Here is a 24,237-nt window from a genome sequence, read left to right as displayed (position 1 = left end):
GCTCGGCCATGAGTAGTAGGTGAGGGCAGCGTCCAACGGTACTCACAGTGATGGGGTCCCTCTCCTGGCTGCTGGAGGCAGGGCAGACCGTGGCAGGGCTGGGGTGTGTGTGTGTGTGTGGGGGTGGGTGTGTGTGAGTGTGTGGGAGCAGGCAGACAGTAGTGTTCACAAGCATTACACAGAGCTACAGTGTGTGCCGCCACGCTTCACTGGGTCCTCACCCCTCCTCCTCCTCCTCCTCCTCCTCCTCCTCCTCCTCCGCAGAGGGCTAGAGGGAGCAGTGGGGCCGACTTGAGCTCAAAGCACAGATTTGCCAACGGTCTTAAAGGGGTAACAGCGAGACAACTATAGGTGCATAGCCAAACAGTGAAAGGGAGAGAGAGAGAGAGAGAGAGAGAGAGAGAGAGAGAGAGAAGAAAGAGAGGGAGAAAGTGAGAGAGACAGGGAAAGAGAGAGAGAGAGATAGAGAGAGAGAGAGATGATTAGTCCTGAGCGTTCAGTGCAGTGCCGAGAAGTCGAAGTCGGCGAAGATGTCCTGCTGCTCAGTGGAGAGGAAGAAGGGGCTCTGGGGAGGAGTCAGGACCGGCTTGAGGCGCGTGAACTCCTCGTCGAAGTTACTGACGTCTACCGAGCCCTTGATGGTGGGCAGGAACGGGGGCTTCGCCTTCTTGGCCAGCAGAGCCTCCCAGTCGATCCCCTGCAGGGACAACACAGCAGGATAACACAGTTAACACAGTTAACACAGCAGGATAGAAGCCACTGGGGACAACACAGTTAACACAGCAGGACAACACAGTTAACACAGCAGGATAGAAGCCACTGGGGACAACACAGTTAACACAGCAGGACAACACAGCAGGATAGAATCCACTGGGGACAACACAGTTAACACAGCAGGATAGAAGCCACTGGGGACAACACAGTTAACACAGCAGGATAGAAGCCACTGGGGACAACACAGTTAACACAGCAGGACAGAAGCCACTGGGGACAACACAGTTAACACAGCAGGACAGAAGCCACTGGGGACAACACAGTTAACACAGCAGGACAGAAGCCACTGGGGACAACACAGTTAACACAGCAGGACAACACAGTTAAGTAATTTGGTACATGCAATAATAAACACACTTTGACTTTGGCTTTGAGATGCCACTTTGTCTGCACTTAGTGCAATTAGTGCCCAATCACAGACACAGCCTTACAGTCAGACATCAGATACAGATAAACTAAACACACAGGTGAGGGGCTGGAGTGAGACATGCACAGACTCACTGACACTCCTTGAGTCATGACTGCATGAATATTACACTTCTTTCATTTATTCATCGATACGTTAGGATCTTTACTGGCTTTAACTGATCAAAAGGACAGAAAGCATCAAATCAAACAATTAATAATTTCTCAGAACCATATACTGTGACTTGACTTTGTGAACCTCGTAGAGTATAAAGTCTAATTGACATCTGTCATTCTATTCAATAACCCACATTTTCCCCTCACGCCTAACCCCGAAGCACAAAGTTGTAGTTAGCGTGGACCGCGGAGGCTCACCTGGAAGAAGCGGTGTTTCTTCACTTCCTGAGCGTCCGTCTCCCCAGCTCCCAGCCGCCTCTCTGGGCTCTTCTGCAACAGCTGCGGCACGGGGAAAGAGAAAGCAGAAAGCCATCAGTCAGACCTCTTACTCGGAGACAGCCAGCGCTCCTGGGCGCAGACAGGCCGGCAGGCGCGTTATCAGTGTGATGAAGGAGCTGATAGCGGTGGAATGCAGCCAAACTCGCACCTTCTGGATTACCGACACGGATTCCGGTGACAGGAACCGCGGGTAGCGCACGTCATCGTTCACGATGCTGTCGAACACTTCCTCCTCGTCATCTCCTGGAAAAGGAGACTGCCGCACAAAACACACAAAAAATATCTTGTCATTCTACTGATTTAAGGTACATAATTTGATTTTAGGATATTGACATGAGATGCTGCTCTTTGTGGTTTGAATCCACCTCTCCCAAAACAAAACAAAAACAAACAAATAAATAAACAACAAACGATAAAATAACTGCAGCATCATCCTGGAAAAGGAGACTGCCGCACAAAACACACAAAATACCTCCCCCACGAGCATCTCGTAGATGAGGACGCCCAGGCCCCACCAGTCCACTGCACGCGTGTAGTTACTCTCCGTCAGCACCTCCGGGGCCAGGAACTCAGGTGTGCCACAGAAGGTGGAGGTGCGATCACCGTGACCCATACCTGTGCCGAGTGCAAGAGACGGCATGAAGGAGGACTCACACCTGTGATAAGGTCACTAACAAGATACCCAGTATTTTGTAGGCATCAAATGTCATAACAGACAGTGCAGTTACATGTGTCCAGTTTCCGAGTGTAGTCGGGGTTCAATCGAAGATCCAATTCATGAATCAATACTAATACAACTTTAACTGTGATGTGTTTATGTTTCATTTCACAACTTGTTTACTGTATAATCAACGGTAGCAAATGCCCGCTTGTAAACATTCCACATTTGATTTGAACTGACGCGGGCAAGATCTGGATTTGTCACTGCCATGTACTGTGAGATAACACAGTTAACCCCCCATGAATAGAGAAGTCGGGCTTTGGCCGAAATCGGGGTTATGCCATCATGTAACTGCACTGACTGATAATGTGAATGGACTGCATGTCCTCAGACAGGATTTGAATTAATGGATTCATTCCACACACTTTCGATGAGAAAGAGGAAGTCAATGTTAATTGAGTTCATATTGCAGATTTGATTTTGTTTTTTCACAGCTTCAACTATTCTAGTGTTGACTTTGGTGGGTTTCACCCGGATAAGGATTGAAATTGTAGGTGTCGAGTGTGACGACGACCATACATACGTGAGGAAACGTTAAATCTCACTTACCTTCTTTACACAAGCCAAAGTCAGCAATTTTCACAAAGCCATCTGCATCCATTAGCAGGTTATCCAACTTCAAGTCCCTTGAAATAGGAAAGAAAAAAATCTAAGCTATGCTATGAAACTGGGAAAAGGAAATCAGGAGAAATGTGTAATAAAAATGACTCCCAATTTGACCTTATCCTTATTACTTTTGACCTCTGGAAGGGCTCTGGAAGAGGTTTGTAGAGATGGCATTTAACCAGTGTAATGAGCCAGAGTTACTGGACAAATGTAATACTTTAGAATCAAATCCAAAATACATTGTGAATCAACAGCAACATAAAATCATGAGGTCTCTGGCAGTTAACACCCCTATAAAAACTACACCCCTATAATATACTGCACCCCTATAATAAACTGCAACATGTTTCACTCACCGGTAAACTATTTTGTTCTGATGCAGGAACTCCAGCCCCAGGAGCACACAGGCAGTATAGAACCTGCACAACAAGAGAGAGTAATTAGCCAATTAGCCAATTAGCATGGCAACACACTGAGTACCTAACTAAGGCTCACCTGGGGACTCGTACAACAGTAACTTACTGTGGTCAAACTAATGCTATCCTGGAGGGCATCTCAAGTTTCTGTTTATCTGTGGCTCAATGTCACCCCTAGGTGTTTAAAGTGTGTATGGTATGAGGATATGAATATTGTGTGGATGGGTTACGAAAATAATATTCCAAAGCCAAAAAAGAAATCCATTTCTACAGGTTTGTCAGGTAGGTTGTGGGAACCAGAGGGGTTAGATGGTAGCGTAGCGTCGCAACGCTGGTGCTATTACTGGTGCTAGTAATGGTGCTAGTGCCTGGTGTGTTTTCAATTCATTCCTACAGGTTTGTCAAGTAGAGCCTGTGTGTTGGGAACCAGTGGGGTTATTAAGATGGTAGCGTAGCGTCGCGGCGCTGTTGCTGGTGCGTGTTACCGTGTCTGGTGCTCATGTGTGTTACCGTGTCTGGTGCTCATGTGTGTTACCGTGTCTGGTGCTCATGTGTGTTACCGTGTCTGGTGCTCATGTGTGTTACCGTGTCTGGCGCTCATGTGTGTTACCGGGTCTGGCGCTCTGTGAAGACGTTGGTGTGGATGTGAGTCATCAGGTCGCCCCCGGGGGAGTACTCCATCACGAAGCACACGTGGTCGCTGGTCTGGAAGCAGCCGTGCAGGTTCACCAGGAACGGGTGCCGTGACACGTTGATTGTCTCAAAGATCCTCTTCTCACACATTAGACTAGGCACCAAACACAACAGACCACACATTAGACTAGGCACCAAACACAACACAACAGACACCCATTCAAGGACAGCAAGAGGGATCTCTTCTCACACATTAGACTAGGCACCAAACACAACAGACACCCATTCAAGGACAGCAAGATCCTCTTCTCACACATTAGACTAGGCACCAAACACAACAGACACCCATTCAAGGACAGCAAGAGGGATTTGTGAGTTTTTTAAACCTTTCTTTAAGTCCCAAACTTTTTGGGATCATATTTTGGACAACGAAAGCAACTGACGGCGTCTAACGTGCGGGTCGGGGATATGGTGCTTTGGATTTGTGATAAAGAAATGTTTTAAAAAAATGTTTTATTTTATGTCAAGAACTTTTTGGTATCACATTTTGGACTGCGAAAGTAACTGATTTTGTTACTCCAGTTGCCTATTATTATCATCTTGCTACCATATGCAATGCAATCCAATATAAGCCTCATAAGCAGAGCCTACGTTGCATATAGACTCCACTTTAGGCAGCCCATGCGGTCAACCCCAGTCCCCCAAAAGGTCCCATCGGCTTCTGATGCGTGGGTCAGGGTGTGAGGCTTTACCTGTCCACCTCGTCCCGGGTGACAACATCGCCCTTCTTTAGGGCTTTGATGGCGTACAGCTTCCCTGTCCTCTTAAACTCGGCCAGGAGGACCTGTTGGGACAGACGGGGAGGAACGCTCAGTGGATGGATTCAACGCCTCAGCTTTATAAAGTAGAGCCAGAAACAAAGAGAGATAGCACAGCTGGGGAACAGACCTTTCCAAAGTGTCCTCGACCCAGAACTGAGACGCAGTTAAAGTCTTCTATCTGCATCCTCGGCTTCGTCCTAAAAATGTGCAAATGAAGTGAGAGAGATGGAGGACAAGAAATAAAGAAAGTTAAGATGAACATAAATGTCACTTTGGGAAGGACAACTGCATGCAGCTTACATTGTTATTAGCATGTTTGTAAAACTGACCTGGGAACAGGTTGAGGTGTAGGTCTGGCATTGGAAATGTGGTTGCCCTCTGTGGAGTTTACTTTGGAATTCTGAAAGCAAAAAAAAAAAGAGGAGCAAATAAGGAAGGAATGCAAATCTAAAAAAATAAAAATTAATCTTAGTCACCAAAAACTGTTTATGAAAAACTGCTTTTCAGTCAGAACGTTGTTGTCATGTCCCTGCAACCCCTCCCACATCACTGAAGCTGTGCCCCTGGAGGGGAAGTGCAGGGTGGGGTCTAGTGCCCCTGGAGGGGAGGTGCAGGGTGGGGTCTAGTGCATCTGGAGGGGAGGTGCAGGGTGGGGTCTAGTGCATCTGGAGGGGAGGTGCAGGGTGGGGTCTAGTGCATCTGGAGGGGAGGTGCAGGGTGGGGTCTAGTGCATCTGGAGGGGAGGTGCAGCTGGAGGGGCGGTGCAGGGTGGGGTCTAGTGCATCTGGAGGGGAGGTGCAGGAGGGGAGGTGCAGGGTGGGGTCTAGTGCCTCTGGAGGGGAGGTGCAGCTGGAGGGGAGGTGCAGGGTGGGGTCTAGTGCATCTGGAGGGGAGGTGCAGCTGGAGGGGAGGTGCAGGGTGGGGTCTAGTGCATCTGGAGGGGAGGTGCAGGGTGGGGTCTAGTGCATCTGGAGGGGAGGTGCAGCTGGAGGGGAGGTGCAGGGTGGGGTCTAGTGCATCTGGAGGGGAGGTGCAGGGTGGGGTCTAGTGCCCCTGGAGGGGAGGTGCAGGAGGGGAGGTGCAGGGTGGGGTCTAGTGCCCCTGGAGGGGAGGTGCAGGAGGGGAGGTGCAGGGTGGGGTCTAGTGCCCCTGGAGGGGAGGTGCAGGAGTGGAGGTGCAGGGTGGGGTCTAGTGCCCCTGGAGGGGAGGTGCAGGAGGAGAGGTGCAGTGTGGGGTCTAGTGCATCTGAAGGGGAGGTGCAGGGTGGGGTCTAGTGCCCCTGCAGGGGAGGTGCATCTGGAGGGGAGGTGCAGGGTGGGGTCTAGTGCCCCTGCAGGGGAGGTGCATCTGGAGGGGAGGTGCAGGGTGGAGTCTTACCAGCTGAGATGGAGTGTCTAAAGACGACGCCTTGATGGTGTGAAGGCGTGGTGGTTTGGGCGGCCGGTCTTCGCTGAAGTTCAGCTTGAGCACAGTGGAGTCCCTGTGTTAGCACAGCAAGCCTCTCGTCACAGTCTGACTTATCAACACCAAACACCAACTTCACTAACACTTCAAATGTTATCTATTTATAAACTAGTGGCGTGAACCAGAAACCCTGTAATAAATACCCTGCCATTATGTCCTTCATGGTACTTGGACTGGATGTAATGAGGATGGAGTGTTTTTGTTTTCTCAAAGTGTTTTTTAACCCTCTACAGTCCAATGCCTTTTAGACTTTTCTAAGTTGTCTGACCTTTCCCTTAACTAAAAACAAATGGAATATCTGATTATATATTCTAGAAGACCTCAGCAATAATATCATGTCAGTAAAAGGAATGTAGTAAAAAAAAAGGTTTAATTTAAATTAGAGATGCACCGATATGGACTTTTAGGGCCGATACCGATAACCGATAATTATTGGTTTATTGTGGCCGATACCGATACGATAACCGATATTTTTTTGTATTTAAAAATAAAGGGTACAAAAGGTTTTAGATGTGCTTTTTTATTTTCTCAAATGTTAGGGCACAAGAAATTTCATCAAAAGCAACACACTTGATGGCTAGAGCCCTCAACAGGATGCACTACAACGCTTAACATGTAGTACTTTATATTCACTATAATATCAAGTCAAAGCAAATAACATCCAACATTCAAGACTGTCGTGTGTGTGTGTGTGTGTGTGTGTGTGTGTGTGCGTGTCACATCAGTTAGCAACACATTTGATGGCTAGAGCCCTCAACAGGCCAGGCAACGGACCTATGAGTATAACAGGCTACCCGGGAAAACATATTTGGAGGGAAATTAGACGTTAAAAATATCGGCTTAAATTATCGGCCAAAATTATGATATCGGTATAATAATAATATTTTATTTTTTCCACTTATCGGCCACTAATATATCGGCCGCCGATATATCGTGCATCTCTAATTTAAATCAAATGTAAACATACCCTACAAAATAATATCCCGGACGAGGGATATGGACTGACAACAGAGCACAAGCCGTAACTGTGAGTGTACAGCAGCAGCAGCTCTTACCCAAGAGGGGGTGGCGTGGACGCGGCGGTCTTGTCGGCGGAGGGCGGCGAGGTGACGTCGGTGCCGGAGATGGGGGGGCTGAGGGCGGTCATGTTGCTGTGGCAGGGTGGCAGCACGCTCATCATCAGACGCCCCCATGTGGCAAAGTTCATGTTCATCTGAGCCGCACGCAGGAAGTTCTTCCCTGATCAGACAGGAAGCGGGGGATGGAAATAAAACATTTAGTCATTTACATTTACATTTAGTCATTTAGCAGACGCTTTTGTCAAAAGCGACGTACAAGGGAGAGAACAATCAAGCTAAGAGCAATAAAACCTGGTGTAACAATAGTTTTTTTTTCAAAAACACATTTTCTCAAAATAATGTGTAACTGCCTTTGGAAAGCTATGGTTAATTATAGTGCTAGAATGATACTGGAAACTAGACTCAGTAGGGCTAGGGGCATAGCGACACTCAAGTAAGTACTAAAGTACTTAAGTTAGTATTAGTTCAGGACTACTAACCCTAACTAGAGTACTTAAGTTAGTGATAGTTCAGGACTACTAACCTCAACAAGAGTACCTCAGGACTACTTACCCTTACTAGAGTACTTAAGTTAGTGAAAGTTCAGGACTACTAACCCTAACTAGAGAACTTAAGATAGTGAAAGTTCAGGACTACTAACCCTAACTAGAGTACTTAAGATAGTATTAGTTCAGGACTACTAACCCTAACTAGAGAACTTAAGTTAGTGTTAGTTCAGGACTACTAACCCTTCTCCTTGGGGAAGATCCGCTTCTGTCGCTGTAGCTTTGGATGGCGCTCGATCACAGGATTTATGAAGGTCACCTACAAATGCATTACATGCCTTATGCTTTCACGAGAGAACAGTGATGACATATTACCCCTACCTCCATACATCTCAACATTATTAGTCTGTGGATGTGATCACCATGGCACTGAAGGAGAACGGGCTGATGATGACTTGTGAACATTTGCTCTCTAACACTAAGGCACTTACTTTAAATAACATACATACAAAAAGTAAACATAGCTAAAAATGTTTGAGATTCAAGTAAAGCTATGCGTATAGAACTGCCTATACTGGGGTGTTTGTTTTTACTTCACTGCAAACTGCAATGGATAAAAGTTCCTGTTCATTTAAGCAGTACATATGTGTAACATTCCCACAATAAAAGAACTTTCTGACGTTCTCCTCCCAACACACCCCCCACTCACCTCAGCAAAGAGGGTTCCCTGGGGCTCCAGGTACAGACACATGCCGTGCCGCTGGTTGTCCAGGAAGTCCTCCAGCCGCAGGAACTTCACGGCACACAGAGCACGCCAGTCTCGCCAGTATACGCCGATCTCCAGCTCACGAGACTGCACACACACACACACACACACACAGTGTCAAACTCACACATTACACACATATGCACTATCTTCAGCTCACGAGACTGCACACACACACACACACACACACACACACACACTCGTGGCAAACTCACACATTACACACATATGCATCCGATCTCCAGCTAACGAGACTGCACACACACACACACACACACACTTAGTGTCAAAATCACACATTACATACATATGCATCCGATCTCCAGCTCACGAGACTGCACACACACACACACACACACACACACACACACACACACACACACACACACACACACACACACACACACACACACACACACACACACACACACTCAGTGTCAAACTCACACATTACACACATTTGCGATGTGTGATTCTTGGAAGCAAAACTAGCATGATGACATTTGTTTGCCAGAGACACAATGCACAAACCAATATGTTAAAAGTGCATACCTCAAACACTACCTTAAACCCTCTTTAAACTTCAAATGCTCTGATAAATTCACAGATGCACATGCAAACAACCACAAACACACAGTACACAAACAAATCAGGCACACTTGTGAAAACCCACCCTGAACCCACACATGCTCGCATGTGGTCATAAAGGCACATTCCCACACAAACATAACTTCTAAACCAGTCTTAGTGGCAGTTGGAAACAGATTTACTTTGATGTGCTAAAGCCCGCAGCCCATCACTTAAATCCCACAGAAAAACAGCTTCTAATTTTGTACTGACAGCGCAATGAAAAAAAAAAAACTAAAAAACATTCTGATCATACTGCTGGGAATGAGCTCAAATAGTGAGGGTGGGAAAGAGAGAGTAGGAAGCAGTCTTGGACCAGAGTCAGGCTCCTTGTTGGTCTTCGGGGCTAGGACCAGATTACAGCGGTGCCGAGGGATTAGCCGTGGGGATTACATCATGCTGAAGGGAAGGCCTGGCCTGGTGTGGGGGTGGGTGGGGCAGACTACTGAGGGACAGAGAGGGGACTGAGAGGCACTTATGGCCGATTTATGGTCAGAGGCGTAAGAGGCCCTGCAAGCCCCTTGCGCGACTTTTCACGTCTTGCGTGCGTCGGGCGATTTTTCTAGACTTGCGCCATTTTACGCAAGCCTATTGTTCTGGCGGTGAATTGCTTGGCTACACCCCCAACGCAACGCGTAAGCACGTAGCAATTCATGCTCCTTAACTGAGTATATCTCGGCACTAACTCACCCGTTCCAGCTCGATGCTGAAGGGAAGGCCTGGCGCACACACACACACACACACACACACACACACACACACACACACACACACACACACACACACACACACACACACACACACACAGAGGGACTGAGAGGCACTTACTCCCCTGTTCCAAGCTCGATGCTGAAGGGAAGGCCTGACACACTCTCACACACTCACACTCACACTCACACTCACACTCACACTCACACTCACACTCACACTCACACTCACACACACACACACACACACACACACACACACACACACACACACACACACACACACACACACACACACACACACACACAGGGACTGAGAGGCACTAACTCACCCGTTCCAACTCGATGCTGAAGCTCTGGTCCCAGCACTCCTTGCTGATGGGTCTCCAGTGGGTGCGGCCTCCAATCCGGTTATCTACCTTGACCATAGCATTGATCTCCGCTGCAGATCAAAACACACACACACACACACACACACACACACGGTAAAGACTGTCAACAAAACATTGGACAAGCAATCAAAACTATAAACCCAAAGAAACTCAAATACGCCTTAAAGGACTACATACGACACCTCAGACTGAGTTCCGATTCACAGCCTTCATGGATACAGATTATTCACTGCCGACACATCATTTAGGAATAAATACCCACCAGCAAAATATATTTAAAAATGTTGTGTCAATTTAATAAATTAACATCCAGCATGCGGTTTCATGACTCCTACGCTTTCCCCAGTGGTGCTACTCTACTTTCGGCTCCTCCGGCGATGACTGCAGATCAAATCACACACACACACACACACACACACACACACACACACACACACACACACACACACACACACACACTGGACTCACTGGAGAGCTCGTCGCTCTTGAGGGTCTTGCCGTTGGTGCTGCGTCCAGACAGGCCCGTGCGGATCTTCAGGGACTTGGCCTCCGAGGGGCTGCCTGTCGTCGGAGTCAGGCCTGAGACCCGACAGCGGCCCGGCACCGACTCCAGCAGGTCCTGACAGCCCATGAGCCTGACCTCCAGACGACCTGAACACACACACACACACACACACACACACACACACACACACACACACACACACACACACAAATCAATACATACACACACCAAACAATTCCACAAGCTCTCAAGAGGCTGACCCTAGAGAAACAATGCCCTTGTTGTTACATTGTTATGCCACATTCCACATATATAATACTTTGTCAAAGTGATGGCTCTGAGTACCCTTGGCCCAAAATAACTTCCGGAAGAAGATAAAGATAAATAAATAAATAAATAAATATATTCGGTAACACTACTGTTGTGCAGGCAGCGCTCTGTGATCCATTAAATAACCTGAAGAGGCTGCGCATCGCTTCACTTCACGAACGGAACAAATACTGGATGAATTATTAGGTCTGACTCGCACCGCTAACAGAAAAGAGCAGAACCATTCTTCTACGTAAGGAGAAAAAAAAACACAAAACCAAACAAAAAAGCGGACCAACAGCCACACACACACACACACACACACACACACACACACACACACACACACACACACACACACACACACACACACACACACACACACACACACACACACACACACACACACACACACACACACACACACACACACACACACACACACACACACACACATCAAATCATGTGCCACCAGTGCAGGCAGCCGTTACCTGTCAGGGAGGCTGGCTTGAAGAAGGAGGAGGAGGAAGAGGAGGAGGAGGAAGATGACGAGGAGGTGGTAGTGGAGTATAGGCGGTCCCTCTGCAGGCCCACGGAGGGGGAGGCGCCTATCGTGAGCTCCTCTTTGATGGCGGTGCGCTTGCTGTGGTCCGGGGGCAGCTCACCCAGACGCCGCTCCAGGGACAGACGCAGCAGGTCCAGCTTCTGGGACGACTCCTGTAGACGGGCCTGGGCCTGGAGGTGGAGGTGAGAGAGGAGAACATGTCCGTCCACACAATCCGAGTCAATACTGGTGTCTGCTCACCTTCATGTAATTATGACTGCTCCCATTCATTTAGCTAGCACCTTTCAAACTAGTGAGAACATGTAAATACGACAGAATAATGAACATTTATAATAATTTAATCGAAATTGGACTTTATTTACCATGGATGAAAGTCCATGTTAATACAAATAGGCATTCATTCAAAACGTCGAAATTAAACATATTTACCAGTGCCACAATGAACCAGAGTTCTTGATTACAACTCAAATTGAATTGAATGCTCAGCTACCACAGACACAACCACTTTTAATTTCATGCATTAAAAAAAAGAGCACATCCATTTCATGACCAGCTTAAATGTGAAACTAAATTCCCTACACTTCCAGTCAGCACTCTTGATAAAACATCAGCGAGTGGGGGGGACTGTAGCTCACACAGTAGCCTCGACCACCTTCGGGCTTGACGCCCATGGAGGACACAGGTTTGAATCCGGCCTGATGTCCTTTCTCCTGTCCTCTCCCCACCTCTTCTCCCACTCATTTCCTGTCCCACTCTTAACTGTACTATCAATTAAAGGCATAAAAAGCCCAAAAATAAATCTTAAAAAAAAAAAAAAAACATCAGCGAGTGCCATCTCACTCTGCCCACCTCAGCCAGCGCCCGTCGGTCCTGCACCTTGCGTCCCCCGAGTTGCTTGACCACATTCTTGGCGCCCTCGGACACGGCGGCCTCGATCTTCAGGTGGTGTCGGAGCTCTTCCACCCGCAGCTCCAGGGGGCTGATGGTCTCTGGGAGGCAGGAGGGAGTGTTAGGAGTAGGAGTGTCAGGAGTGCTATGAGTGTTACGAGTAGGAGTGTCAGGAGTGTTATGAGTGTTACAAGTAGTTGTGTCAGGAGTGTTACGAGTGTTACAGTTGTTTCGACTGTTACAAGCGTTACAAGCGTTACAAGTGTTACGAGTAGGCGTGTCAGGAGTGTTACGAGTGTTACGAGTATTATGAGTGTTATGAGTGTTACGAGTATTGAGTGCTACGAGTGTTACAAGCGTTACAAGTGTTAGGAGTGTTACGAGTAGGAGTGTCAGGAGTGTTACGAGTGTTATGAGTATTACGGTTGTTACGAGTGTTACGTGGACACACCATATGTACAGCAGACTACATTAGCGGCTGTGTCTTACTGCACCACAAGCAAAGGAAGCGATGAACCTTCCCCCTTCACCATTGGTCCAATACAGACACAAACACAGTGATGGTCATTGTGATCAATGGCAATGCAAACATACTATGTTTGAACACATGCACACCTACTCACTGCGGCAGTAAAAAGGGCAAAACAAACGACCACAGAAGTGAGACTAAAATTAGACCTCCCCAATTTTCTGACAGGCAGGAAGGAAAAAAACATTCCAGCTACTTCAAAGGCAACCAAACTCTTGAGATAAAACTACTGCTCTCAGGTGCAAAAGAGAGAGGGAGAGAGGGAGAGAGAGAGAAAGAGAAAAAGAGCAAGAGAGAGGGAGAGAAAGCGAAAAAGAGAAAAGGAGAGAAAAGGAGAGAAAAAGAGAGCGAGAGAGAGAAAGAGAAAAAGAGAAAGGAGAGAGAAACAAAGAGAGAGGGAGAGAGAGAGAGAAAAAGAGAGGGGACAGTCAGTTACATTTAGAAGGTGACAGGGCTCAGGTTACCCACCCACCCCCACCCCCAGGCCTCACCTTCTGGGTCGGCCGCCTCACGCTCCCCCTCTCGTGCATGGGTGACTTTGATGATCTGCATGCGGAGCAGCTCGATCTTGGTGCGGCTGTCCTGCAGCATCTGCTGGGCCGTGGACAGCATCTTTCGGTCCTGGAGTCAGAGGAAGACCAGGTACATGAACATAAACATCGCGACATGATGTCCCCCAGACAGTGGACAAGAGTGAGATGGAGAGAGAGAGAGAGAGAAAGAGAGAGGGAGAGAGAGAGAGGGAGAGAGAAAGAGAGAGAGAGTCAGAGGAAGACCAGGGACATGAACATGAACATGACGACATGATGTCCCCCAGACTAGGAACACAACAGAGCGCTGAGATTAAGATCAAGTGCACTAGTGAGACATCAGAGGCTTGAAGAATGCTGCGCTGAGGGGAGCAGCAGAAAGTCCTGAGAAGAGGATCTCTTTGTCTGCTAACCGTCTACAGGTCAGCAATGCAGCTGCCCTCAAAAGAAAACAACACCACATTTCTACACATATCAGCACTTCTTATTCCTGTTTCTGATAACCGCCGGCACTGCACAGCACGTCACGTCATGGGACAGCTAATCACAGCTTATTCAGATAATTAAGAACTGTCACATTATGCGTTGGGCTTAGGCGCGTCCCAGCCGAGGACCTCTCGATCGTGCAGTGGTTGACAGGACAATAATGACATCCAGAGATATAGAGAGCAGTCAAAGCAGACCAGAGCAGCTGACTGTCCTCTGAGAAGATGAGAAGCAACCTTAGTCTACTGCCACCAACAGGCCAGACACACAGCAGCAGCTCGGTGAAGAAGGAACCACAACACAGCATTTCCATAATCATTACTGTTCTTGGCTTATCCAATCATCACCTCACCTCACCTCACCTCACCTCACCACACCACACCACACCACACCCAGCTACATGTCCTCAGCGTAGATTTATGACTCAGGACACGTAATGGGATCTGCCTCGATACACTTAAGTAACCGCCAGGTGAAAAGTCAACAGTGGCAGAATCAAAAGGCATGTTGCTAATGCCAGGTGTGTCACCTGATATACAAGTTTGGTTCCTGCAGGGGAAAAAACAATTACATCGCCTGGAAATGCAGAAGTTGTGTGGATGAAAAACAAGAGATAAGGTGGAGTCAGGTAGAGATGGAAGAGGAAACAACAGGAAAGGTGGAGTCAGATGGAGAAGGAAGAAAGAGACACTGACATTGGCAGCTGTCCCTGCTCACTGTGTGCTGAAAGGGGTCATGTGTCATTCTTTTGTGGCCTTTTCAGTCCTCTTCCAGGCAGTCAGTTTGTCTGGAGGAGATCAGCCCCTTCATTGTTGTGGTGTCCAGGGTGTCCTTCCCTCTCCGTCAGCAGCTAACGCTCTTCTGCTGCGTGTCCTTGCACACTAACACACACTCACTAACTCACACGCGTGCAGCGTACACTCCTCTCGCCAAACTCTCAGTTCCTCTCTCTGTCCCGAACCAGCGCCCCACGCCTCTCGCAGGAAAGCTCCGACGTGCACCGAGTCATCCCTTTTCTTGCTGCTCCTTTATTGTTTTACAATCCTTGTCGTCCTCCTCCCTCCTTCCATCCGTCTCTCTCTCTCTCTCTCTCCCTCCCTCCCTCTCTCACTGCCGGTCTCTCCTCCTCCCCCTCTCTGTTTACAGTTCTCCTTCTTCAGGAGTTACCTCTCCTCTCCTCTCAGCCAGTGCTGCTGCTCCTCTCTGCCCCAAACCTCCTCGTTTCCACATTGGCCGGTGCCAAGTCACATGGTCCGCTGCTGTCGCCAGGCCCAGGACAGGAGAAACCGAGACCGAATCAGAACCACCAGCACAGCGGTGTGTGTGTGTGTGTGTGTCCGCGTGCGTGTGTAAGGGAGCTCCACAGTCTAGCTGTCTGGATCAGGCTGGGCACTGCCTGCATTAATCACTGCCTGCCACAGTGTTCAGCAGCGTCGATGGCAGCTGCAACAACAGCAGCAGCAGCAGGAGCAGCTCTATCTGCTGCTGGGTCTCTCTCTATCTGCTGCTGGGTCTCTCTCTTCATTGAAAACCAGAAGCGCTCTCTCCTCCCCTTGTTCAGGTGGACCGTGAAATAGGCACTGAACAAAATAGCCAGGACAGCCACAAGGGAATGGAATCTTGTTTATTTCCTTTGTAAAAAAAAAAAAAAAAACATCCACTCTGAAGGTTGATTGTGTCCTAGGACTAGTAGGGGGTAGGGGGGGGTGGGATGAGAAGACGTAGAGGGCGGTTGGGGGCTGGGGTGGGGGGGGTTGAGGAAGATATGATGAACGTCCTTCATCAGAGTGCAGGTGGAGCTAGGGTCTCTTGGCTCCGGACCAAACTTTAAGTGCTCAACAGCTTTGATGATATTATTCCATTACTAGCAATAAGCAAAATGGCATGTGTGCTCCTGTGCAGCCTGCTTCCAGGACGTGCTTAGGGGAGTAAAGGAGATGAAAATGGAGGCAGAGAGTCGGTGTGTATATATGTAGTCTAAATGCAGTGTGTGTGCGTGTGTGTGCGTTTGTGTGTGTGTGTGTGTGCGTGTGTGTGCGTGTGTGCGTGTGTGCGTGTGTGTGTGTGTGTGTGTGTGTGCTTGTGTGCTTGTATGTAGCATAAATGCGATGTGATGTGGGTGTGGGTGTGTGTGTGTGTGTGTGTGTGTGTGTGCACTTACTCTGACAGAGCTGCTGGCACAGGTCTGGATCATTTTCTCAGCCCCTTGCTTGACTTTGGTCTCTATGGTGAGCTGCTTCTGGAGGGCATGGATGCGACCAGCGAGGGGGGACTTGATCTCTTCCCAAAGACAAGGGTCAGGTGATGTAGCATCGCCTATCAAAGCACACAGCCGCAATGAGGTAGAACCATCAGTTAAAATAATACAGTTTTTTCTTCATTTATATTAAATAAATGTAATATTGGGACGCATTGCTATTAAAGTCTAAATCTTTTTTGACATTCCTGTACCCATGTGCTCTCTCAGAACTGCATCCATTATCTTCGTGTTTATGTACGCTATGCTCCACCTACTGGGACGTTGGAGGTTCACACCTTACAAGCTCTCCACCTCCACTTAAAACAAAAGCACCCCCCAAGTCATCACTTCCATCCATCATCCTCACCCTCATTAACCTACACACACACACACACACACACACACACACACACACACACACACACACACACACACACACACACACACACACACACACACACACACACACACACACACACACACACACACACACACACACACACACACACACACACACACACACACACACACACACACACACACACACACACACAACCAGCTATCTCCACATGCCCCATCACCACCTCCTTCAGAGACATTCCTACTGGCAGAGCCATATCTACCATACAATGCCATCAGGACCTTAACCATAACATTATCAGCCTCTAGGCTCTCTTTAAATGCTCCCCAGTCATGCTCTTACTGGTGGGGTTGTCCTTCTCGGTGGCCATGGCTCGGGCGTTCAGCTCCTGCAGGTCCCAGTGCAACTGCTCCAGCTTGCGGCTGGAGGCGCGCAACTGGCCATCCACGTCAGCCGCACTCTTACGGTTGGTGACTGCCCGCCGGAGCCTCTCCGCGGCCTCCTTGATCTTCAGCTCACGTTGGATCTCCTGCCGCAGCAGTGCTCGGGCATCCTCCAGGCGCTGCTGGAAAGCTGGGTCCAAGATGTCCCCGTCGCCAAGGCCCCTAAGGCAGGTGCTCTGAATAAGGGAAAAGGAGGAAAGAGGAATCATTTCCCCTCCCCTCCACTCCGCTCTAAACAGGAAGAGCGTATAAAAGATGGAAGACACTGACAAAGAGGCTGATGTAGGAGAAAAGTGGGAAGTGAAAATGACCACACATCTCCAGTAATATGTATGAGTATGCACCAAAAGTATGTCACCAGCTGAAATCTGAAGCACACAAACATAAAACACCACAAACACTCGTACCACTGGCTTCTGGCCACTACAAGCAATCCTGTACAGACTAAGATTAGGAGAATGTTTTCAACATGGTCTACTCTTGCAAGATATGGGGCTGGAAATACACATAATAACAAACATGACAGTTAACAGCTTTTAGGCAAATGAATTACGGAAGTGTAAGGAAAAATATGTTTTAGAGACACGTTAATTACAGGCTTAATATTTCACTCAATAAAATTGTTTTTTGTTTTTTCGGTCAAATTTGAAAGCATCGCGTTTCAGGACATGAGTCTGTCTTTGTAGGATTCAAGGAGAAAACAGAAGCTGCTCTGTCCTCACCTCTCATGCAAATGGAAAAACTGAACAGCTGCTTGCAAGATGGAATATCATAGAACATTTCTAAAGCGGATTTTTTTTTTTTTAATTATCGGATTTGACTTTTACGACGTTATCTGGCATTCGGTGTACGAGTGACTGGCATCAAGTAACCAAAACCTGTTAAACCAGTAAAACCAGAGTCTGAACTCACTGCTAAGTCAAATGTTTTGACGCCGAGATTCCGCTGAGCAGAAGTTTAACCTGGGCGATATTATAAACTAAACTATGTTAAAATCAGACTACTTACTCATCTAGCTACCATCTAGCGATAGCTAGTTAGTTAGTTGCCCGTGCTTCAAATAACGCTGGTTAACCTACCAGGGATATCAATGCCATTTTGTCCCTAACGTTAGCTAGGGAAAGTCTGGAATGTCTAGTTATTCCAACGAACTTTTAAAAGCATCATAACTTTAGCTTTCTATTTGGACTACCTTACTACAATCGACAACGTTATGACAATATATAATGTCTTTAACGTTCACTGAAGTTAGTGGCCAAACTTAAGGATGACTGTATTTATTCATTCATTCACTCTAAGACAGATAGCTTTAGCGCCATGGTATAAGTTTCCAAGACGCCTTTGCTTTGGCCTGGCTAAGTAACTCTATCGTTTATTTAAAATATCCTTGTTTTCAGTTTCACTGATGAAAAAAACTTATGGAGGTATTAAAACACGTTGTTGAAATTAAAAGTGTCCTTACCTGGAGAGTAACACCCGCCATGTCAATTAATGTTCACAGACCAAAGTCCCCTTTCCACCTAGCAGGTAGACCTGACTTGCTTTCCCAATAAAGTTGAACTATCTTCCAACGGTGTTTCGTCGTAGCAGGCTAGCTCTACGATTGCTTGTTCGTTGACGTTAAAAAGTTATGGTTAGCTTCAGACGAAGCGGTCAGTTGCCATTCACTTTAGCCCGGATGGCTACGTTAACGTTACTATCGTTATAACCTAAATTCTTCAAATTAGAAGTTAGAGGCATTACCAGCTAACCACCCTATTCGTTTTTTTTAATAGGAAAACACATCTCATAGAATCTGGGTTGAACCAGAACTCAGTTTCCAGTCTTTCCAACCACAGCATTGGCTGTTCTCGCGAAAACTGCCAGACTGTCCATAACACCGGTAGCTACGTTTTCCTGAAAGTTTTTTTTGTGTTTGGGTCCGGGGTTTGAATCCGCCAAGACGCCTCCTTGTCCAAACTTCTGTTGGTTAAGCCTCCTGCCAATCAAACAAAACTTCTCGCTCCTCATTTCGATGTCTACAGGTAAAGATTGATACGTTGTGTTCACGTGTGTTCACACGTCTTGCCATAAACAAAGAAACTGGAACAGCTAACCAAATATCTTGTAATTTAGAAATTTAACTGATACGAAATTAAACCTCAGCCGGCTACTGACCAAAACCTGCATTTGAACTTGATGCTGATGACATTTAAAAAAAGATCTTCATTGGAAAAGTTTGTGGCAGAGCGTGTCAAGTCACATCCATGGTTGTAAAAATAAATAGACTATACAATTATTTAAATAAACAACGACAAAAACAACATGGTTTCATGAGCCAGTTTGCAACGCTCAAATTTAAAAGAAGGACACACTTCAGCATATGTAGCCTACATATGTCAAGGAAATATTACATTATTTAGGCATATTTTCAATTCTGCTTTAGTAAGAAAATTAAACACATTTTGATTACAATATGATTCAATTAATGTTATCACATGAACCCTTTTGAGGAACATTACGAACTAAACTGACATTTCACAATAGGGAAGGACCTGATCTAGGACAGTCTATCATGCACGATAGAAGTTCAACAATATATTATACGTCTACATAAATACATGGGCAATACGTATTCGACAAGGATTTCTAAACACCTGGTGTAGACTACACCCTAGGTTTGAGACAATTGTGCACTGATTGTGCACACGCATAAAGGGCTACAGCGAAAGTACACACTTCTTTGAATTTAAATGAATATCATCCTCCGTCTGTCAGACAATTGGGCTATGCCAAGAAATTAAAAACGCGTATGACTGCGAATCTTTGTGGTGTGACGCACTCTGGGCGTTATTTCTACAGAACCACACCTCTTTATTGGAACGACCCACCCCTAAACTGATAACCTCCAATCAGAAGGTAACAACGGGAGCGAGCGGCGTTTTGTAAATCGTCCCTCGAGAGGCGGGGTTGTCTATTCAATTTTCATAGCTAAAGCGCGTTCGCAAGAGGAGTGAGCGCGTGAGTGAGACTGAGCTCTGTGTGGTGGTGGAAGCGGCGGCGGTGTGTTAAGCCTCTCGTTTTATGCTGTGGGGGTGCACGACACACGTTTTTAGTCGCACTTCTCCAACCGATATTCAACTAACTTTTTTCTTCCTCAGGGGAGATTTCTAATTAAACGGAATATATTTTTGAGGAGTTCATCACTGTCAGAATCCGAAAATCATGTCGGCTTCGGCGGCGAAAGTCGGTAGAAAGGAGCAGAACTCAAACCATGACGGAGCGGACGAGACCTCCGGTAAGTAATGGCGGCCTCCTAAGCACCGCCATTTTCACTTGTTCTCTCCGTAGTCATTAATGTTGCAAATTAGTTGGTCTTTGCATTATCAGGCACTGTGCGTAGCTTTATACGTGTTGAGGGGCCTTCATGAGGTGAAGATATTGTACCACAGTATTTGTTACATGGTAGTGCGAATGTGTTTGCGAAACAACAGACGGTTCGGGGAGGCCATGTTTCCCTTGCATAGAATTCATTGTGCCACGCATGTGACTTCAAGGAACACTTGGCTGTATATCTCATACCTGCTTGCATTCCAAGAAGATATGTCTACAGCCTCAGTACGGCGTCTCCAAAAAATGTTCATTTAATAAATGGATACTTTTGGTAGTTGTGTACTTTGCTATGATGCATAAGGCCCTGCGCTTCTAGCTTAGCTTGCTAGCTAACGGTACGCTCCCACTTATTGTGTTGCCCCGCCATCGCATCCTAGCAGGTTAGCTACATGTGCCCCCTGTTGAACTAGTTTTGAATTCTGTGACATGAAATGGCCAAAGCTCGAAGGTAATTGTGGTGTTCTTCAGTTCGGGGGTTTCAAACATTTATCACGGGAAATGCTTAGAACGCAGCCTCGTTGTTTCCCGACCAAGGAACGCAAGCTAGCTAGACAACGCCAGGTAACTAGCAAGTAAGCTAGGCTCGACTTGGGATTTCCAGCGTGCGGCCTTCCTCATTCAAACCACGCGGCCTTGTGTAGCAGCAGGAAGCAGCATCAGAACGGCTTGAGTGACTACTTCGGGCGAGAGTTCTTGTCTGCCCCTGGCCAGTATGTTGACCCGTAGGGTACCAGTGTGGCCGGAACCACCGAAGGTGATCATTTATGGACAATGTAAACTGCTCTTAAGCAGAGTTTTTGGCCAGCATGGATCGTTGTCTGTATAACGTTAGGGAATGATGCATAACGTTAAACTGCACTCGTTCTTGCCTTAAACAGTGTTTGTGAGAATGTATACTATGGTAAAGTCATGTAGTATATATTCACTATGGTTCCGTAGAATAACCTTAATACTCAGTATCTTTCTGTACAAAAAAAGTAACAAGCGCAACGGTTAAAGTTCATTCCTGATTCATTGTCCATGTATTAATGTTTTGTTCTGCATCAGTGCTCCTCCATATGTTGACCTTATTTAATTATGCCCCGTTGTCCTGTTCCAGAAAAAGAGCAACAGGAAGCTATCGAACACATCGATGAAGTACAGAACGAAATTGACAGGTACCGTACTATTGCATTCCAGACACTACTTCGATGATTTTTTTTTTTCATCGGTAAGTGCTTGTTGTCTTACATGTTGTTATTGTTTCTTCCTCGCAGATTGAATGAACAGGCAAGTGAGGAAATTTTAAAAGTAGAGCAGAAGTACAATAAGCTACGCCAGCCATTCTTCCAGAAGAGATCAGAACTCATAGCCAAAATCCCCAACTTCTGGGTCACAACGTTCGTCAACCATCCACAAGGTAAGTCAATTTAGATTACCTTAGATTTTTCTTGAGGTTTTGATTAGTCTGTGGGAATACGTTGATGTTGAATACAGGGACACACTAGCTCAAGTTGGAGTAAATTACAATTAACGTGATTCCCTGTATGCTGTAATGTAATCCAATAGAAAGAACATTACAATACTTAATCTGACAAATATTGTTAAACAACCATGTTTTTGAGTTCTGGAAAGTGGTTGTATTTGTATTATATTAATTTATGTTTGTTTGTTTTTATTTGTGATAGTCTCAGCCCTGCTTGGTGAGGAAGATGAGGAGGCGCTTCACTACCTTACCAGGGTGGAGGTCACCGAGTTTGAGGACATCAAATCGGGTTACAGAATAGACTTTGTAAGTGGTCCAAGTATGACACACACACACACATGTTTACTTGTATAACAGAAGTGATAATTTATTAATCTGATGTTGTTCTTTTTTTGTTGCAGTACTTCGATGAGAATTTTTACTTTGAAAATAAAATCCTGTCAAAAGAGTTCCATTTGAATGAAAGCGGTGACCCATCCTCAAAATCAACCGAAATCAAATGGAAAGCTGGAAAGGTATTTACTGCCCAGAGTCTAAACATTAACTTGTGTCGAAGTATGCTGCTACTCTCAACGTTAACGATTTTATGACATTTTATAACCGTATGGTGTTTCTCGTAGGATTTGACGAAACGGGCTGGCGCAACACAGAAACAAGCGGGTAAAAAGAGGCAACACGAGGAGCCTGAGAGCTTCTTCACATGGTTCACTGATCACTCAGACGCAGGAGCAGATGAGCTTGGCGAGGTTATCAAGGATGACATCTGGCCCAACCCTTTACAGTACTACCTGGTAAGAGCGAACACAGGGGGCCTTCCTGCACTGACTATGCATTGTGATGTGGCTAGTAACCGAGAGACGTAACCGCATGGAAAATATGCTCTCGTCTTTATTGCTTTGGATAGAATTTGCGGGTTACCGTTGAAAAACAGTCTGGGTCGTAGATTTAAGTTCCTTCTGATGCTCACAGGTGCCAGACATGGAGGATGAAGAAGGTGAGGGAGAGGAAGATGATGAGGATGAAGAGGAAGAGGGTCTGGAAGACATTGATGAGGAAGGAGATGAAGATGAGGGAGAGGAGGATGAAGATGATGATGGCGAAGACGGAGAGGTGCAGTCTATTTTTGGGGCTAGGGTGTTGGAGAGGGGCATTGGGTCGACTGATTGTGCCAGCTATTGGTTTAGCAGAAAATACAATGGCAGCCCTGCATTAAATGTACATAGTTAGCTGAGTTGTTAAAGGCTGTGTAAACATTATTTGGTGACTAACTTCTTCTCTTCTCTTCTCTTTGTAACAGGATGATGGGGAAGATGATTAAGCGTCACCGGGACATATTCCAATTTCTTTCATACCTGTTTTTTCCCCTTTGACCTGTTCATCCTTCAACTATTGGGAGCAAAAGAGCTTTTTTGTTTTTGTTGTTTTTTTGTTTGTTTTTATTTTGTTTTGTTATGATTTTTGTGCTCCGTCTTTTATTCTACTGAAGCCTCTCCTGTCCTTACCATGTCTAATACAAGTTAATTCCCTGGACATGCCTGCATTGGAAAACTGGTGGCAGTCTCTTTGCTGAAGCCTCTTGCATCATTTTCAATTACCACACCCATCTCCAAAGACAATAAGAATTGTTAAACCATCTGCACGTCATCTTATGTAGAGAGTAATTAAGTAAAATAGCAGTTTATATATAAGTCTAAGTACATTTTGTTTTTCTGTGAATGGTTGTGAGTTGAATAACGATAAGCCATGGTGCAGTGATGACCTAATCATAGAAAAAGTAGCCACAGTTGTTTCCTTTTTTTGTTTTCTTCAGTGCAGAGGTAAGCCCCATGAGTTGACACTGTTTTTCCTATGTGTTTTGGACAAATGGGAAGCACCAGCTTGTTGTCACCTCTTGTAAATTTCTTTGGGGTCAATATCAGGGTACAACAGTCATTGTGGACAGTTAACAAGGGTTGGGTGGGGCAAGTGGGCATTTGACACATCAGCATTTGGGTTTATGTTGATTGAAGTTTCATTGTAATGTTTTACAGACACCCATGAGGTTTGAAATTTACATTTTTAATAAAAACAAAACACAAAAAAAAGTTCCTCTTGTAATTTTGAGCTTGGCTGGTGGAAAAGGATTATTATTTAAGTGAGAGAAAATAAAGAGCCTGTAGAATATGAAAAGGTCTCATACCTGTGGTGTTTTTC

General features: G+C 46.3%; 2 protein-coding genes across 2 annotated transcripts; one reads left to right on the top strand and one right to left on the bottom strand.

Annotated features, from left to right (window-relative positions):
* Positions 1–496: 496 nt before the first annotated feature.
* Positions 497–18,690, bottom strand: pkn3 (protein kinase N3; the record flags this gene model as incomplete). Its single annotated transcript, XM_080842736.1, has 22 exons — positions 497–697; positions 1,555–1,635; positions 1,784–1,891; positions 2,108–2,250; positions 2,906–2,982; positions 3,319–3,381; positions 3,989–4,165; positions 4,764–4,855; positions 4,960–5,029; positions 5,162–5,232; positions 6,210–6,312; positions 7,352–7,535; positions 8,104–8,179; positions 8,570–8,713; positions 10,293–10,402; positions 10,821–11,003; positions 11,658–11,901; positions 12,581–12,720; positions 13,640–13,769; positions 16,326–16,480; positions 17,107–17,383; positions 18,670–18,690. 22 exons carry the CDS (start codon positions 18,688–18,690, stop codon positions 497–499), a joined length of 2,850 nt encoding a protein of 949 aa, XP_080698862.1.
* A 1,529-nt stretch (positions 18,691–20,219) lies between these two features.
* setb (SET nuclear proto-oncogene b) lies at positions 20,220–23,978 on the top strand. Its single transcript, XM_080841588.1, has 8 exons — positions 20,220–20,484; positions 21,679–21,736; positions 21,836–21,978; positions 22,247–22,350; positions 22,446–22,559; positions 22,665–22,835; positions 23,014–23,154; positions 23,342–23,978. The coding sequence occupies exons 1-8, from the start codon at positions 20,412–20,414 to the stop codon at positions 23,360–23,362; spliced, it is 825 nt and encodes a 274-aa protein (XP_080697714.1). The 5' UTR covers positions 20,220–20,411; the 3' UTR covers positions 23,363–23,978.
* Positions 23,979–24,237: the final 259 nt, after the last annotated feature.

The sequence above is a fragment of the Sprattus sprattus genome (genome assembly GCF_963457725.1).
Source record: "Sprattus sprattus genome assembly, chromosome: 7".
In the NCBI taxonomy this organism is placed as follows: domain Eukaryota; kingdom Metazoa; phylum Chordata; class Actinopteri; order Clupeiformes; family Clupeidae; genus Sprattus; species Sprattus sprattus.
The sequence above is the reverse complement of the archived record's forward strand: the minus strand, read 5'-3'. Positions and strand labels throughout refer to the sequence as shown.